This window comes from Haliotis cracherodii, unplaced genomic scaffold (genome assembly GCF_022045235.1).
Source record: "Haliotis cracherodii isolate W230 unplaced genomic scaffold, xgHalCrac1.p SCAF_17, whole genome shotgun sequence".
NCBI lineage: Eukaryota > Metazoa > Mollusca > Gastropoda > Lepetellida > Haliotidae > Haliotis > Haliotis cracherodii.
The window spans coordinates 29,326,179-29,345,237 of record NW_027266272.1 but is presented as its reverse complement, the minus strand read 5'-3'; the positions used below and the strand labels follow the sequence as shown (position 1 = coordinate 29,345,237).

The window sequence follows — 19,059 nt, the reverse complement described above, 5'->3', positions numbered from 1 at the left end:
AGGTTGTGAACAGTTTTTATAAATGTTGCTCATCATCGTGCCTGGTTATTTCGAACAATATATTAGCACTGCCTGGTTTGGTGACAGTAAATATAGAGTTATGATGAAACCATATTGTTGATGATCTACTATAGATGCAATGACAATAATTTAAACTTGTGTTTGCGATCATCGATCCCAGATGGTTTTCCTACAGCCACCAAAGCAGGATGGAAGATTTGTTACATGCATTTACAGTCGTGGGTTTGTGCTGCCTGTCCATAACTGCAGATATACGCATCAATACTGAATTGTTTTACATACTGTATATCAACATATGTTTATACCATTAAAGGCAGCTTTTACACAATACTTTGTTTTGTGTATTCTCTATGTGGACCACGGACAGGAAGAATGACGAAACTAGCATGTCAATCACCATCTTCCCGAGGCAACTGATTATAAAAGTTCAGTTTTCACCCTTGCCGAACTAGGCTGGTATTACTGAGTTACATTCTGGCTGGACTAACGAGTCTATGTATAGTCCAATCAAAATCGCGCACCGAAATCGATATCGGGTTCGTAAAGTGTCATGCAGATTTCGGTCGATTGTGGGCTTCACAGCATGTGCACCGCCACCTCGTTGTCAACAGATATTTTCCAAATCTTTTCAAGTTTTTAATCAAGGTGCTCACGTGATTTGATGCACTTCGCGATGTAAGCCCCGTTTTATCACAATATTGATCTTGATTATCTATCAGATCGTCGTGACTGGGGGCAGCCATTTTGTTTAAAACAAATGCAAGTGATTCGAGAGGTGGAAGTCAGTCAATTGACAGGGAACACGGCTAAGAAGGGCGTAAACTAGAATTGATGTCAGTCAATTGAAGGGAAACACACAGTTAAGAAGGATGTAAACTGGTATTGATATCAGCCAATTGAAGGGGAACACACAGTTAAGAAGGATGTAAACTGGTATTGATATCAGCCAAGTGAAGGGAAACACACAGTTAAGAAGGATGTAAACTGGTATTGATATCAGCCAATTGAAGGGAAACACACAGTTAAGAAGGATGTAAACTGGTATTGATATCAGCCAATTGAAGGGGAACACACAGTTAAGAAGGATGTAAACTGGTATTGATGTCAATCACAATGAAGAAGGATGTAAACTGGTATTGATATCAGTCACTTGAAGTGGAACACACAGTTAAGAAGGATGTAAACTGGTATTGATGTCAATCACAGTGAAGAAGGATGTAAACTGGTATTGATATCAGTCACTTGAAGTGGAACACACAGTTAAGAAGGATGTAAACTGGTATTGATATCAGCCAATTGAAGGGGAACACACAGTTAAGAAGGATGTAAACTGGTATTGATGTCAATCACAATGAAGAAGGATGTAAACTGGTATTGATATCAGTCACTTGAAGGGGAACACACAGTTAAGAAGGATGTAAACTGGTATTGATGTCAATCACAGTGAAGAAGGATGTAAACTGGTATTGATATCAGTCACTTGAAGTGGAACACACAGTTAAGAAGGATGTAAACTGGTATTGATATCAGTCACTTGAAGTGGAACACACAGTTAAGAAGGATGTAAACTGGTATTGATGTCAATCACAGTGAAGAAGGATGTAAACTGGTATTGATATCAGTCACTTGAAGTGGAACACACAGTTAAGATGGATGTAAACTGGTATTGATATCAGCCAATTGAAGGGGAACACACAGTTAAGAAGGATGTAAACTGGTATTGATGTCAATCACAGTGAAGAAGGATGTAAACTGGTATTGATATCAGTCACTTGAAGTGGAACACACAGTTAAGAAGGATGTAAACTGGTATTGATATCAGCCAATTGAAGGGGAACACACAGTTAAGAAGGATGTAAACTGGTATTGATGTCAATCACAATGAAGAAGGATGTAAACTGGTATTGATATCAGTCACTTGAAGGGGAACACACAGTTAAGAAGGATGTAAACTGGTATTGATGTCAATCACAGTGAAGAAGGATGTAAACTGGTATTGATATCAGTCACTAGAAGTGGAACACACAGTTAAGAAGGATGTAAACTGGTATTGATATCAGTCACTTGAAGTGGAACACACAGTTAAGAAGGATGTAAACTGGTATTGATATCAGTCACTTGAAGGGGAACACACAGTTAAGAAGGATGTAAACTGGTATTGATGTCAATCACAATGAAGAAGGATGTAAACTGGTATTGATATGTTATGTGTTATGTGATATGTTAAGAAGGATACAAACAGGTATTGAAGTCAGTCACTTGACGTGTTTAGAAGAATGTATCCTAAACGTGTGCAGACTATCCATGTCACGCATCTTAAAGTTGGTGTATGGTGCAAGCTTTCTCTTTGTCGCATCCATGGTTGGGGGGGGGGGGGGGGGGGGGGGGCAGCTAGTTGTACATGCAGGTTTGGACATGATATCGACCAGACAAACACTTACCACATGGGGAAGGTGAAAGTGGCATGGTGCTGCCGTGCTGGAGACGTGATGGGGAACATCCCCACAGCCTCTGTGTGAGGTTTATTGATTCCTGCTTTGTGTAACATATTAAAGGGGGACCTGGCCCGACCAACTGGCAGTCCTAGCACGTTGGATTCAGGTCATTCAAAATCCTCTTATTTGAACGTTATGGTCGACGTAAGACTAACATATTAGTCAATGAAATAGTTCATTACAAAATGCCTGTTTCTCCTCAAACATACATTTCGCCCTGATGCTGTTTGAGCTTGCTTGCGCTTTTTAGAATGGTTTTGGTTTTATATAAAACATCTATTCCACCGTCGTATAGATCTACAGCAGGTACCATTACCCAATGACGTGATATATAGAATACTGTTCAAAGCGGCGCTAAACCCAACTCAATCACTCACTAACATTATACTAATAACAGAGTATGTCAGTTTTCAGGTTCACAGAATGCGTGAGTGAGTTGGGTTTGCATTTATAGGTTGGGGTAACGCACAAAGTTATGTAGGTCTCATATTATTTGGTAAAAAAAACGAGGAAATGATGCACCATGCTAGGGAATTATGAAGACACTGGGGTGTTGATTTTACCAACACTTATTAACAATAATTTTTATAAACTTATAAAGCTGATTTCATTGAGATTGTTAAATCTTAATTTTCTGTATTAATTATTAATATATATGTCCTAATGCTAAAAAAGTATGCAAGTTAGGTTTATCATGTAGACTGGTTTAGAGGTCTATTTTAGAATTAAGATATTCCATGTCATGGAGCAGAGCGAAGTGAGTGAGTGAGTGAGTGAGTGAGTGAATGAGTGAGTGACCTTTTGAAATATTGTAGAAATAGTGAGATACAAGAAGACACATACAGAATCGAACCCGGGCATGACGAGCGAGCGCTTTGAACACAAGGCAACCCTACGACCCTATCCCCAGTGTGCCTAAAGTGACTACGCATTTGCTATATAGCTATGCACGAACAAGAACCCAGCGCTACATCCACAAGTCAACATGTGTCTACACGTGATGTACTGCCACGCTGTAACCACACTGCAGCCAAAATAGCGGAATTCCACAGCATTATGACGAAAAGGAATTGATTTGGTTACCATGGCGCCAACCAATGCTTGCGTACAGGGCACATCATGTGTCCGCAGCGGGTATAAATACACCGACTCCAAGTCCTCGGTACCACTCTCTCACTTCAGACTCCGACTCCGTCTGTGTGAGCAGGAATCACATACATAGCACTGCCGTTACTTCACGATGGTAAGTTCAATTGCGTTATGTTCGAGTTTATAATGTATGGGATATTTTGGGAAGTTCCCTGCGACTGCTGGAACCGACAGGCACAACACAGGTTACGCCGCTCTCTCTCCAGTAACAAGAGATACATCCGCCATTAGATGCCTCCGACAAAAGTAATTGGTTGATTTATATCACCTTGGTAAAGGGTGATGGGAGTGTTCCCGTATTAACGCCTTATCAGATAGATTTAAAGGCCGATGCTTATAAAGCGATATCTGATGACTGAATGACACCATTTCGCTTCCACTGATATATGCATGATGACGTAGATTCCGTCTTTATCTATCTTGTGGTCAGGCTATCGGTCTAGACTGTCATACCACTGTCTTCTTGTGTCAGCAGTGTAGTCGGATTAACCAGGCCCCCTAGACTCGTTGATCCCCTAACCTCACCCACAACCCCACCCACAACCCCCACACACACCTTCTACACCTTTTCAAACACTTAGAGCCGATATGTATAATTAAATGCTCAATGATCATCATGTCTCATAAATTAAATATGAGTCACCTTTACACTGCTAACATCATGTTATCAAGGATAACCAACCTGTCACAGAGACATCATATAGTGATACATAATGTACGCAGTAGTGTTATGTCATGTTCATCGGCTGCAATGTGACACAGGTTGTAGACCAACATCAGAAACAAGATATAATGTACAATGACGACAGAAGTATTATATAACGTACACAAACAACAGAAGGGAGAAATAACATACAGTCATTAAGTGAGCTATAACGTACACTAACGACGGAAGTGACACACATTATACAGTAATGACAGAAGTATGATATAACCACACTTATGACAGAAGTGTTATAACTACTCTAATGACAGAAGTAAGATATTACTACACTTATGACAGAAGTAAGATATTACTGAAAACTACACTAATGCCAGAAGTAAGATATAACTACACTAATGGCAGAAGTAAGATATAATTACACTAATGACAGAAGCAAGAGATTACTACACTAATGACAGAAGTAAGATATTACTACACTAATGACAGAAGTAAGATATTACTGAAAACTACACTAATGCCAGAAGTAAGATATAACTACACTAATGGCAGAAGTAAGATATAATTACACTAATGACAGAAGCAAGAGATTACTACACTAATGACAGAAGTAAGATATGACTACACTAATGACAGAAGTAAGATATTACTACTCTAATGACAGAAGTAAGATACATCTACTCTAATGACAGACGTAAGATATAACTACACTTATGACAGAAGTAAGATATAACTATTCTAATGACAGAAGTAAGATATGACTACACTAATAGCAGAAGTAAGATATAACTACACTAATAGCAGAAGTAAGATATAACAACACTAATGACAGAAGTAAGATATTACTACACTAATGACAGAAGTAAGATATGACTACACTCATGATAGAAGTAAGATATTACTGAAAACTACACTAATGACAGAAGTAAGTTATTACTACACTAATGACAGAAGTAATATATTACTACACTAATGACAGAAGTAAGATGATACTACAATAATGACAGAAGTAAGATATGAATACACTCATGCCAGAAGTAATATATTACTACTCTAATGACAGAAGTAAGGTACATCTACTCTAATGACAGACGTAAGATATAACTACACTAATGACAGAAGTAAGAGATAATGACATAAGTGACAGAAGTAAGAGATAATGACATAAGTGACAGAAGTAAGATATAACTACACTAATGACAGAAGTAAGATATTGCTACACTAATGACAGAAGTAAGATATAACTACACTAATGACAGAAGTAAGATATAACTACACTAATGACAGAAGTAAGATATTGCTACACTAATGACAGAAGTAAGATATAACTACACTAATGACAGAAGTAAGATATTACTACTCTAATGACAGAAGCAAGAGATTACTACACTAATGACAGAAGTAAGATATAACTACACTAATGACAGAAGTAAGATATTACTACTCTAATGACAGAAGTAAGATATGACTACACTCATCATAGAAGTAAGATATTACTGAAAACTACACTAATGACATAAGTAAGTTATTACTACACTAATGACAGAAGTAATATATTACTACACTAATGACAGAAGTAAGATAATACTACACTAATGACAGAAGTAAGATGATACTACAATAATGACAGAAGTAAGATATGAATACACTCATGCCAGAAGTAATATATTACTACTCTAATGACAGAAGTAAGATACATCTACTCTAATGACAGACGTAAGATATAACTACACTCATGACAGAAGTAAGATATTACTACACTAATGACAGAAGTAAGAGATAATGACATAAGTGACAGAAGTAAGAGATAATGACATAAGTGACAGAAGTAAGATATAACTACACTAATGACAGAAGTAAGATATAACTACACTAATGACAGAAGTAAGATATTGCTACACTAATGACAGAAGTAAGATATAACTACACTAATGACAGAAGTAAGATATAACTACACTAATGACAGAAGTAAGATATTGCTACACTAATGACAGAAGTAAGATATAACTACACTAATGACAGAAGTAAGATATAACTACACTAATGACAGAAGTAAGATATTGCTACACTAATGACAGAAGTAAGAGATAATGACATAAGTGACACAGGGTAAGGACATAAGTGGCACAGGGTAAGGACATAAGGGACACAGGGTAAGGACATAAGGGACACAGGGTAAAGACATAAGTGACACAGGGTAAGGACATAAGTGACACAGGGTAAGGACATAAGTGACAGGGTAAGGACATAAGTGGCACAGGGTAAGGACATAAGTGACACAGGGTAAGGACATAAGTGACACAGGGTAAGGACATAAGTGACACAGGGTAAGGACATAAGGGACACAGGGTAAGGACATAAGTGACACAGGGTAAGGACATAAGTGACACAGGGTAAGGACATAAGGGACACAGGGTAAGGACATAAGTGACACAGGGTAAGGACAGTGGACATGTGTCAGATATGAAGACAGTACACGGAAGGTGACAAAGGACAAGGTCTTAGGAGTACTGTCCGGCTGGCTCCTCATCCCCCCTGAGTGTACGGATCACTAGACGCAACCGAGAACCCCAACTATTTATGACGTTGTGTTACTTTTCTGAATTGTTACATTTGGGGTTTGCAATTCGTTATTGCTGCGTTTTAATGATTCCAACAATGCCATTATATCCATGATTACCATGTGTTATTGTCCTTCATAAATGCTTATCATTATCACCTGTGCGTTTCTTTTTTTTAAGAGTATATATCAGATGCTCACATCATTGAAATTGAGATGAAAACGTTTCCTGACATTTCTTAAACATCATCTTTTGGAAAATAAGGGACCTGCCGATCAAGGGAAACTGGAAATTTTAACAAGCCAAAGCAAATCTCCACATAGTTGATATCGGTGATGACGCATATGAAAACGAAGGCGGAAGAACGCGAGGCTTGCCGAAATGTCAGAGCGCAATTGTGCGGATATATATGAAGACGAATCAATAAAAGGTTCGCATCGACCATTTCTTGTGTAGTTGAATTTATCATATCATCGTCTCACAGTTTGTGTAGCGTTTATCTAGAATTATACCAAGATTCTATATTTCAGGTTTAGAGGCCTCGTGGCGTAAAATCCAATTAGTAGGCACATTGTATTTGTATAATTTAAATAACAGTTATTGCATTCATGTCAATGTCCATATTAAAGTATATTTTGAGTGTCAGTGGTATAATTTTCTATTCAAATATATCAAGACCTTTCACTATTTAAACAGTCGCTGATTACTGATAGTTTTGGCCGGAAGGTGTACCGACAGTATTAATTTGGGATGACATTTGGCTCGTCTGATTGAAAGTCAAACGAACTTACCCCGTGGCCTGCTTTTCGGTCGACTGCGGCTTCGCTGGTCAACATCGTCACGGGAAGAACTGGACCAACAAAGCTGATCCCAATTTTGCCACAGCAGCCATATTGAAAAACCTATATGTGTCCATAACTCAGACATTTTTGTTCAAATGTAATAACATTTGATATATATATATATTGTTTCAGTGAGGCTCAATACATGTGTTCCGTGTTAGGGTCTCTTTTTGAGGCCTCTGTGTTTTACCAGGCTCTTGATTTTTTTCATCTTCTGTGAAAATGACAGCCTGAGTAAGCTGAATTTTGGCTAGTGTCTCCTGTTGATTACATCATAATGTGTTCAAATCTAGAGGCATTTGTGTCAGTTTTTTGTCATCAGTATTTATGATAATTGACGCTGCTCTACATTTTCTTCATCATAACGTTCAATTTTTTATTCATGTACATGTGTAGGCCAGCGGCCCATGGTACACTATTTGGTCCATCATTGACAGTTATATGCTTAGTGTTTGTAGTCTAACATGTATAGCATGGTATATAAAGTTGCAACATTTCTAATAACAGTTTCATTGTTTACCGCCATAAGCATATTGAATTTAGCAAGAGTAGGATGTACAAAATACTTCTGTTGTAAATACTGATGACGAAGTTCATCATAAGCGTTACAAATTAATAAAAAAATTATATTCATTCTCGACATATCTTTGGTTGCAACTATTGCACAATCTCTGCTCTCGTGGAGTATTAACGTATCTACCAGTCTCAATGTGGAGAGTGTGGGAGCTACAGCGAAACTGGGCTAGTGCAACACGAAATTTGTTGATAGTGATAGCAGACAAATACAACTCTAGGCTAAATGAATTTTTGAAAAGTGTATAATGGAACATTTTAGAACTATTTGCTAAAGACCAATGTTCATAACGTTATAATCTGGTGGCTTCACTTCGTTGATCCAGGACATGCTTACCCTTTTCGCGAACCCCTGGTGTCATCACTGATTTTAAGTGATCCATTCATATAATATTCACCGCTATTTTCCCAAAAGAATCTGTTTCTTCTGACCATGGAGACTGGTTATTCGCTAACGTTGACGTTTAAAATTAACCGTGTCAGGTCAGCGCGGAGAGTAGGTGGATGGATGACCATGTTCGGCAAGCTTGGTGTTACTGGTGGTGTCTCACTAAGCAAGTGAAATATGCTGCTGTTCAGAGAGTAGTAAATGGGTACCCGGTAGGACGAGGACGTTAACCTTCTCTCGCCTAGGAAGCTACACAGGGAGCTGGGAATTAAATTCAAGTGCACACTGAGTAGGGTACTAGCATTGTGTTCAGGCATCTTTCCGCGTTGATTGTCAGGCGCTTCATTAATGCACTGAATTTGTTGTAACTGTTGTATCTCGATTTCAGCGCGAGTGTATCTCTATCCACGTGGGCCAGGCTGGTGTCCAGATCGGCAATGCATGCTGGGAACTATACTGCCTGGAACATGGCATTCAACCAGATGGGATCATGCCCTCAGACAAAGCTATCGGGTGTGCGGACGACTCCTTCAACACCTTCTTCAGCGAGACTGGAGCAGGGAAACACGTGCCCAGGGCCGTCTTCGTCGACCTTGAACCCACAGTCGTAGGTGAGGCAGCGGCAACGAAACGAGAACGCAAAGACCATAGTCCCGTTGTTTCACTGTGTCTATATGAAATTATATGCATGAAATGTATGAAATCCAAGAAGGGACCCTGTGGCGTTGTCGCCCTTACAAAAACAATGTCCCTACTAGGATTCCATAGAATATGAATGCACTGAATAATTATACCTTTACCCCTTATGGATCAGGGTCAGAATAATAGACCCGTGAAGATCCGGGTTTAAATAGGTCTTCAGGATCAGAATAGGCTCCGTCACCCTATAGTCGCAATAGGCGACAACACAAGTACTTGGGATCTATTCTGTCCATGGAAAGTATTAATACTGACGAGGGCAACGATTCGTGAACGATTATTGTTATAAGTTCACACTGTCTAAAACGGATTCTCTACGGACAGGACAGGATACAGGTTTATGGAGGTGTTTAGACAGGGTACACTTTTCGTGATAGATTGCAAGTTATACAAAGGTTTCTCTAGGAACAAGGAAAACAAGCGGATTGTGCAGGTGTTTGGCTTAGACAGGGTTTTCTTTGATATATGACAAATTACACAACGATTGCCATAGGAATTGGAAAAAAAAGTATGAACATGTATCGTGATAGCTTACAAATAATACAACGGTTTCTCTATGAACAATAAAAAGAAATGGATTAGAGGGGTGCTCGTTTAGACAGGGTGTAATTACCTTAGCTTATGAATTGTCTATTTTCTATTAGAAAATGTCTTCATCGACCCAATAGCTAACCATGAGCATGAGAAGTCACATGTAATAAAACTCCAATGATTGTCTCCTCAGATGAGATCCGTCAAGGCATCTACCGCCAGCTGTTCCACCCCGAGCAGCTGATCACCGGCAAGGAGGACGCCGCCAACAACTACGCCCGTGGCCACTACACCATCGGCAAGGAAATCGTCGACCTCGTCCTTGACCGCATACGAAAGTTGTCTGACCAGTGCACTGGACTCCAGGGCTTCCTCATCTTCCACAGCTTCGGTGGCGGCACTGGCTCCGGCTTCACCTCTCTGTTGATGGAGCGTCTCAGCGTCGACTACGGCAAGAAATCCAAGCTTGAGTTTTCGATCTACCCCGCCCCTCAGGTGTCTACCGCCGTCGTGGAGCCCTACAACGCCATCTTGACTACCCACACCACCCTGGAACACTCCGACTGCGCCTTCATGGTCGACAATGAGGCCATCTACGACATCTGCAGACGGAATCTGGACATTGAGCGTCCAACGTACACAAACCTCAACCGTCTTATCGGCCAAGTCGTAAGTTCCATAACAGCATCCCTCAGGTTTGATGGCGCCTTGAACGTGGATCTGACAGAATTTCAGACCAATCTTGTTCCTTACCCTCGCATCCACTTCCCCCTGGTAACATACGCACCGGTCGTATCAGCTGAAAAGGCTTATCATGAACAGCTCTCTGTAGCTGAGATAACCAATTCCTGTTTTGAACCTGCGAACCAGATGGTCAAATGCGACCCCCGTCACGGGAAATACATGGCATGCTGCATGCTCTTCCGCGGTGATGTCGTCCCAAAGGATGTCAACGCTGCCATCGCCACCATCAAGACCAAGAGGTCCATCCAGTTCGTCGACTGGTGTCCCACTGGTTTCAAGGTCGGCATCAACTACCAACCACCAACAGCTGTCCCAGGGGGTGACCTGGCCAAGGTCCAGAGAGCCGTCTGTATGTTGAGCAACACTACAGCTATCGCCGAGGCCTGGGCTCGTCTTGACCACAAGTTTGATCTGATGTACGCCAAGCGTGCCTTCGTCCACTGGTACGTGGGTGAGGGTATGGAGGAGGGAGAGTTCTCCGAGGCCCGTGAGGACTTGGCAGCCCTGGAGAAAGACTACGAGGAGGTTGGGGTCGATTCAGTGGAAGTTGAGGAAGGAGAGGGAGAGGAAGAATATTAGAACTCTGTAGCATCTCTGCTGTGCTAGAATGGACGTTGTTGGGTACCTGTTCTCCTACCATTCACTGGAGCTACACCACAACTGTTTAACTGTTTGATTGGCATTCTAGACGTTGGTGAGAAAACGTACAACTGTATGGATAACAACTTCTGGTTTATTGCATAAAGCGACCGCACCTTTCCGAGGCAAGGGCGTTAACTAATTATAAAAGTCCAATTCCCACCCTTGCCGAACTACGCTGGAATTTCCATGCTCGATCGCATTGCCACCAGTGGCTATTACGAGTTATGTCCCTTCTATGTCCCACCTATTGACTAATCAGATTCCACCTCTCATATCACTTGTATTTGCTTCAAAACAAGATCTATATTGTAATAAAACGGGTCTTATCCCGCGTAGTGCATCAGATCACTTGAGCACCTTGATTAAAAGCATAAACAGATTTGCAAACTATCTGTCGAAGCAGTTGGCGGTACACATGCTTTGCAAATCTGCACGATGAAATCCATGTTGTTTACGAACCGGGTGTCTAGTTCGTGACGCCATTTTGATGAGACTATGCATAGACAAAGCATCCCATCATGCATATATACCTCTCATCACTTGGCTGTAGTCACTCCAGCTTGATAACATAAGAATCTCCATCGAAACGTCGCTATATGCAATAAACCAGAAGTTGTTATCCATAAAGTTGTACGTTTTCCAGCTTCCCGAGGCAAGAGAGTTAACTGACTTTAAAAGTCCAGTGGAAATTGGACATTTATAGTCAGTTAACTCTCTTGCCTCGGGAAGTTGTACGTTTTCTTGCTACGCCACAACTTCTCCCGAGTCCTTTATTGATTATAACATCTGGGATGCTGCTAGTGCTACCCGAAATCTGCAACAACTAGAATACGCATCACTAGAAAGGTATTAACACATATACATTGTTAGCTATATCTCGTTGCCGTTTTCCTTTATCACAAACCGTGACAGCATTTTAAGTACTGAGGATATCTATGCAATAACCCATAGAATCTCTAGTGTATTTGTTGTTGTTATATTTTACTTGGAACACTATAATCGTCCACCATTATGTGTTGGTTGTTGCGTTCCACCACCAGTACATTCAATGCTCAATGCTACACCATTAACAGCAGGAAATAAAGTGTAAAACAAACAACAAATGTTGCGTTCTTGATTGAAGACTTTGGATAGAGTAACGACTGAGTGAATACTGTCTAACGCAATATTTCAGCGTACTTCAGCGCTCACTTCAATCACCATGAAGGTCGGGGCGGTGATGTAGGCAAGTGGTTAAAGTGTTGCACGTCACGCCGGAGGTCTTGGTTCGATACCAACAACTGATCCTCATTAGTATGCACTGATATGAATGACCCAGAGTGAGTGAGTAAGTTGGTTTAACGCCGCTTTAACAGTATTCCAGTTTTATCACGGTATGTCACCTGATTGTGGGAGGAAAGCCCGAGGTGATGCAGGTCTCACACGTTTACCATTTTGGTGAAACCCACAAGCAAGAGTATGGTGCTCACAAACCAAGAAACATAATTGGGGCGAACCGGGATTCGAACCCACGATCACAGGGATCAAAGGGACCACTGCCAATTGCGGCGCCTTGGACGCGCCCCCTGGAGACTCAGAATCCTCATAAGGTTCACAGGCAGCTCCTGGTGGTGGTGGTGGTGGGGATGGTGGTGGTGGTGGTGGTCGTGGGGGGGGGGTGTCGCGTCACACACACACGCGCGCGCGCGCGCGCTCGCACACACACCTTTGATTACAAAATGCAGTATGTTGTATGCAGTACAAAATCAACAGAGGGGATGATGATATTTTTGGACCCCTCCCATGCCTCCAAGAATGCTGGATCCGCCCTTGTGGTTTGTTTGGCAAAGTAAACTCAATACATGGTCAATTCTTGGATGGAATGAATCACAAGTCTGTAAGATGACGAGACTCCGGCGACAGTTTCTAACGCTGTCACAGTTGAATAGTTCAAAAGTTCAAAATTAGGTATGGCAAATTCTTGGAAATCCATCAGACAAAACAAGAACCGGGTCCCGTTCGCGAAAGCGATCTTACTGCTTAGACGATCGTTACTCCCAAAACTTAACTCTGACTTACGACAGTCGCAGTGCTAAGATCGCTTTGTGGAACGAGCATCTGGTCCGCTCGTATTCAGAATACTGTGTCTGGTATCCGTGGTATCGCAGTGAGCTAGTACAACAAAACCGACTATAGCTCGGACTGATAGAAGCAGCAAAGCATTCACACATGTGCGGTGCATGTCGCTACGTAAGTGCGAGAATCTTTAAGGCGACGTTAAACCCTCGCCTGTGGAAGTGATTTGCTTCTGTTGGATGAGTTAACCACGTGACACCTAGTATTGGTCAGTCTGTCCATCACTCCCAGCCAGCATCTGTTGCCTTACAAAAGCAGTCTCATTAAAATATTAGATATAATGAGATTGCGCAGAAAAGAAAATCGAGAGTCTTTTGAACGTTAACAAAATCTTTTAAAAATCATGAAATATAGAGGCAATATATGGCGCTCCTTGTCACAATGATCAAAGACAAGTGTTTCATTTGAATGATGGGCAATGACAGTCGGTGACGTGTGATCTGATATCACCGATCAGGTCACTAACTAGGTGACAAGAAGATGACAAGATAAATTCGTATTGCTATTACAACCTTCACAATACGTTAGATACAATCGACGCGCACCCTGCACAATCCCGGGAGGTGCGCACTATATAAAGCACTGGGGGACTCCGTGAGGATGTGACCAGCTACCATGAACTCTCCACTCACTGTCCTCATCCTAGCCGCTGCTGCAGCAGCCCTGCCCACAGACTCACGCAGTAAGTACCATCCAGTGTCAGGAGCATCGGTTATCCAGGGTATTACATCTCCATTCTGTTGGGAGGTGAAGGTGGGGTGAAATGGGGTTTAACGTCGCGGCCAAGATTATTGCACTATTATAGCGACGTGCATGTAAGTGTGTGTGTTTGTGTGGCTGCTTGTACTAGTCCGGACTGATGCCGATTTATAGTGCTAGCTCACTGAGATACCATGCCGCAGTTTAACATGAATACCCCACTCAGACACGGTATATTGACTCCGAGCCGTTAATTAAGTGGGTAAATTCATACGTCAGGTCATTGGTATAGTAAATTGTGTACGTACGTAGTTGTGGGATAAAACATTTTTCTTAATATTCATTTTCTTTCTATCGCTCATTCAACTATCTACACGACCCAATCTCAATAACATCATATCGATATGATTCCTTTCTGCGTGAAGATCCGAGTCACCTTCAAAGATCTCGTCAGGTGAACATTCAAATTTCTTGGTACAAGTGAGTGAAGCATTTTGACAAGCATATCTGATGTGCGTGTCTCGAAAACGAATATAATCGAGGTGTTACGTTATGAAAGTAAAGCCCGACTATTTCATTGTTGTGAATAGTGTATACATCCTACCGTTTCTGAGCGCCATGGCATCCTCGCCCAGAGGGGTGTACGAATGAGGGTATGTTTGTGTTTCGTTTGTGGAGAGGAAGTTTCAGAATAGAGGTGGTTAAGAAATGTGGCTGAATCGTCCTTGAAAGTCGACATTTGATTGGCTGAAGAACCCACGCATCCTGCATTTTCATTGGGCGGCCAAAGTTAGCTCCGAGTCCACCTGGCGCCACCTTCTATGATGGTATCCTCAGTGTAGACTAACATCTAGTCTCTGAAATGAACATATCGTACAGAAAAAAACAGTTGTTCAGTTATCTTAATAAAAATATAATAATCAGCCCGATACTGCAGTAATCTAGACTTGCCAAACATTAGAGACTCGCATGGGCTGTATTTGATGTATATTTGTATCAGGGTCTGTAAGACAGACTATCCTCAGTGCTTCACAGAGACGTGTCGTGTCGGAATGAAGGGTCTGATTTCAATGAGAATGGACGCTGCGGAGGTTCAGGAAATCACGACAAGGGGCTGGTCAGTTAGAGATTGTTCATATTAGTCTCCCCGCCTTCATATTGCTTGAATATTGCTAAAAGCGGCGTAAAATCAAACTATCTCACTCACTCATATTTATCTGCGGTTGAGTAGTGGATGTGTTCATCTACGTTCAACACTCTTCCATCTCAGACTACCATTGCTATACTCTTATATCCATTAACGTAAGTTTAGTGTGAACACGGTTCGTCTCCTTTGCAGAACATTTGACAAGGCGCCAGGCATGTTCCCAGTACGCCGTCAATGAGTGTGTGCAGAGACTGATGATGACCCGAGGCGGCATGAACGGCGGCTACAACCCCAACAATGGCATGAACGGCGGCTATAACCCCAACAACGGCATGAACGGCGGCTACAACCCCAACAACGGCATGAACGGCGGCTATAACCCCAACAACGGCATGAACGGCGGCTACAACCCCAACAACGGCATGAACGGTGGTTTAAACCCCAACAATGGAATAAACGGCGGCTACAACCCCAACAACGGCATGAACGGTGCTTTAAACCCCAACAACGGCATGAACGGCGGTTTCAACCCCAACAACGGCATGAACGGTGCTTTAAACCCCAACAACGGCATGAACGGCGGCTACAACCCCAACAACGGCATGAACGGCGGTTTAAACCCCAACAACGGCATGAACGGCGGCTACAACCCCAACAACGGCATGAACGGCGGCTACAACCCCAACAACGGCATGAATGGAGATTTGGCCAACATGCAAACTGTTTGCGAGATGACGGTCTGCGGTAATGTCGGCAAGTTTATCGCCGCCAATGCCATGGCAATGAGCGGGGCAGAAGGGGAGGAGAAAAAGCCGGTTGCCCCAGCTTAGCCAAACTGATTGGTTCTCAACACAGACAGACAGCATACTCAAGAAACATTGACATTTCAGATTTTTAGCAGATCAGAAACTTAACTCCTGGACTAATATACATTGAAAGGCTCTGTATACCAAAAGGTAAATAGTATACATAATGTAAAAACGTGGCCAGTTATTAGTATTTCCATTCGATTCCAGTAAACTACGGTTATAACGAAATCAAAGGGACCACTTATTTTAGTTGGTTATAAGCATATATACAGCGAATACACAGCAAATCCGGGTCCAAACAAGTTCGTTATATCCGTCAGTTTGTTATAAGCGTGTTCGTTATAAACGTATTTTACTGGAACGGAATGGAAATACTAATAACTGGCCACATTTTGGCATACTATTTACTCTTTTGTTTTCAAAAACCATATTAAGAGATTATATATTTCTGAAATACATGTTTGTACAATGACTTTAGGAGATCAATTTTACCATGAAATAAATGCATAACAATTGGTTAAATTGTTGTTTGAAACTCCTTGCCACATTCATAATTCAAACCACGAATACACATGCACCTGTGTGATGAAAGCTAATCGGTTAACCACCCTGTTGGGGCCAGGATTAGAACTGGTCCCCGCTCTCTTGCATTTCCTTGGAGGCGACTGATTTGGATTGGATTAGTCTGTCTTACAGACCCTGATACAAATATATATCAAATACAGCCCATGCAAGTCTATAATGTTTGGCAAGTCTAGTTTACTGGAGTATCTGGAGAGAGTCACTAGGCTCCCTTTTATTATATTTTTATTAAGATAACAGAAAAACTGTTTTTTTCTGTACGATATGTTCATTTCAGAGACTATATGTTAGTCTAGGATTGGGTGTGCAGGCTTCGTGACTTGATTGATTACATGTCACGGAAGGAAAGTTGTGGTCCGGCTGGCCTTGAAGTGACGACAGCTGGTATCTGTGCTATCCTGAGCCACCCAGGCCGCAACTGTGTGTTACACCGCCGCCCATTCGGCTTGAAAGTAGATCTATCAAGAACATATCACCTGCACTCCCCTGTGAAATGCGTGTTAACGCTTGCCGTTGCTTTAATGCTGTATCAGTGTAACAGGTGTAAAATGCAAACAAACATGATTGTATTATACTAGCCACATCAAGAAACTGTGCACGGAGAAAATATAGATATAAGGGCACACCGTCCATATATGAAATATAGGTTTGAACACAGCAATTATTGGAGACATTCAAACGCTCATGCACGTGTCATGCGATATGACGTCATTGATGGGGGCCTATGGACGTGCAGTGTGTTACTGCACGTACATCCTGTGCAGCTGTATACAGCATGTGCAACTCAAAATTCGCTGTCACTTTGGAAAGCATGATCTGTGGTCATTCAAAAATTCAAAACTTCTCAGGCGCAGACACAAGCATATCACAAGCAAATCATGCCAAGATTGACAGCTGCACAGCGTCATGAAGCCATTGGAATGATCCGAGCGGGAATGAGGCAACTACAGGTGGCAACACATTTCCAATGCCATCGTAACACGATATCGGCATTGGTGAGGCGTTATCAGAACACAAATGACGTTGCCGACCACCCACGTTCAGGACGTCCCCGAGTAACGACGCCAAGACAGGCCAGATGGATTCGAATGACACATCTCCGACACAGGGTCCAAACGGCAGTAACGACGTCCCAGACAATTCCTGGACTGCGCCGTATCCATCCCAACACTGTCAGGAATCATTTATGTCAGTACGGGACTCGACCACGACGCCCTGCCATACGTCCCATCCTGACACACCGTCATCGAGTCAACCGTCTAATATGGTGTCGAAATCATGTTCGCCAACCTCGAATATGGTGGAGAAATGTTGTCTTTACAGATAAATCGAGGTTCAACATTTCCAACAGTGACGGGCGCCAACGTGTCTACCGGCGTTTGGGAGAACGTTATGCACGCAACTGTATTGTGGAGAGGAATCGTTTTGGAGGTGGCTCTGTGATGATTTGACCCCCTACTCCATTTTTAACTTCTGACGTCATCGTAACAGATGTTGTTCAGGTCCCGTTGACATTTTCTTATGGTCCGATCATTCAGCTGCTACAGCGTCTGCATCATTTTGTTCTTGCTGTGTTGTATTTCAATCCAGAATATATTTTCTCCGTGCACAGTTTCTTTATGTGGCTAGTATAGTATCGTTTCTTATAGTTCCTTTATTGAAGTGCCACAGTTGAGCTCCATTGTACCAGGGCAAAGACAATGTAATTGCAGATGCAGTTGGGGTGGAGGTGGAATGGGGTTTAATGTCGCGTCCAAGAGTATTCCACTTATACCACGACCTGCATGCACGTGTGTGTGTGTGTGTGTGTGTGTGGCTGCTTGTGCTAGTCCAGACTGACGCCGATTGTATAGTGCTAGCCCACTGAGATACCAGGAATACCGGACTGAGACACTGTATACTGACTCCGAACCTATCAAATATCTGTTTTAGCCCCTTAATGCCGAGCGTACCATCTTTCAGCGTATTTAGGTATGACGCGGTCGAGGATCGAACCCCGGACATTCCGCTCTCCGGGCAGACGCTCTACTACTAGACCACGGAGGCGGTCATTTGCAAATGCGCTTTCTGGAGGCAGTTGACTGGATCACGGCTAAATGTAGTTTTGCTGATAACGCGAGTATAATACATGTACTTTATGTTCATTTTACATGTGTAATAGAATGTGTTTCTTAAACTCGTTAATACTTGATATTATCCATTTTCATATTTCCACTGTGTTCACACTTTAATCTCTTGAAATGAGAGGGTGTCATGTGGAGGTAGACCTAGTCTGTCTTACAGACCCTGATACAAATATATATCAAAAACTGCCCATGCAAGTCTATAATGTTTGGCAAGTCTAGATCACTGCAGTATCAGGCTGTTTATTATATTTTTATTAAGATAACTGAACAACTGT

At 42.0% G+C, this 19,059-nt stretch overlaps 2 protein-coding genes across 2 annotated transcripts; both read left to right on the top strand.

The window, feature by feature from the left end:
* Positions 1 to 3,635: 3,635 nt before the first annotated feature.
* LOC139465046 (tubulin alpha chain, testis-specific-like) lies at positions 3,636 to 12,396 on the top strand. The gene is made up of 3 exons (XM_071246740.1): positions 3,636 to 3,759; positions 9,079 to 9,301; positions 10,114 to 12,396. Exons 1-3 carry the CDS (start codon positions 3,757 to 3,759, stop codon positions 11,241 to 11,243), a joined length of 1,356 nt encoding a protein of 451 aa, XP_071102841.1. The 5' UTR covers positions 3,636 to 3,756; the 3' UTR covers positions 11,244 to 12,396.
* Positions 12,397 to 14,036: 1,640 nt separating this feature from the next.
* On the top strand, positions 14,037 to 16,097 carry LOC139465060 (putative uncharacterized protein DDB_G0286901). The gene is made up of 2 exons (XM_071246758.1): positions 14,037 to 14,103; positions 15,460 to 16,097. The coding sequence occupies exons 1-2, from the start codon at positions 14,037 to 14,039 to the stop codon at positions 16,095 to 16,097; spliced, it is 705 nt and encodes a 234-aa protein (XP_071102859.1).
* The last annotated feature ends 2,962 nt before the right edge of the window (positions 16,098 to 19,059 follow it).

Coding starts and splice junctions, on each gene's coding strand:
- LOC139465060 (XM_071246758.1), top strand. CDS start 14,037: ATGAACTCTCCACTCACTGTCCTCATCCTAGCCGCTGCTGCAGCAGCC. Junction 14,104..15,459: donor CCTGCCCACAGACTCACGCA/GTAAGTACCATC, acceptor TCTCCTTTGCAG/AACATTTGACAAGGCGCCAG.
- LOC139465046 (XM_071246740.1), top strand. Junction 9,302..10,113: donor CCTTGAACCCACAGTCGTAG/GTGAGGCAGCGG, acceptor TTGTCTCCTCAG/ATGAGATCCGTCAAGGCATC.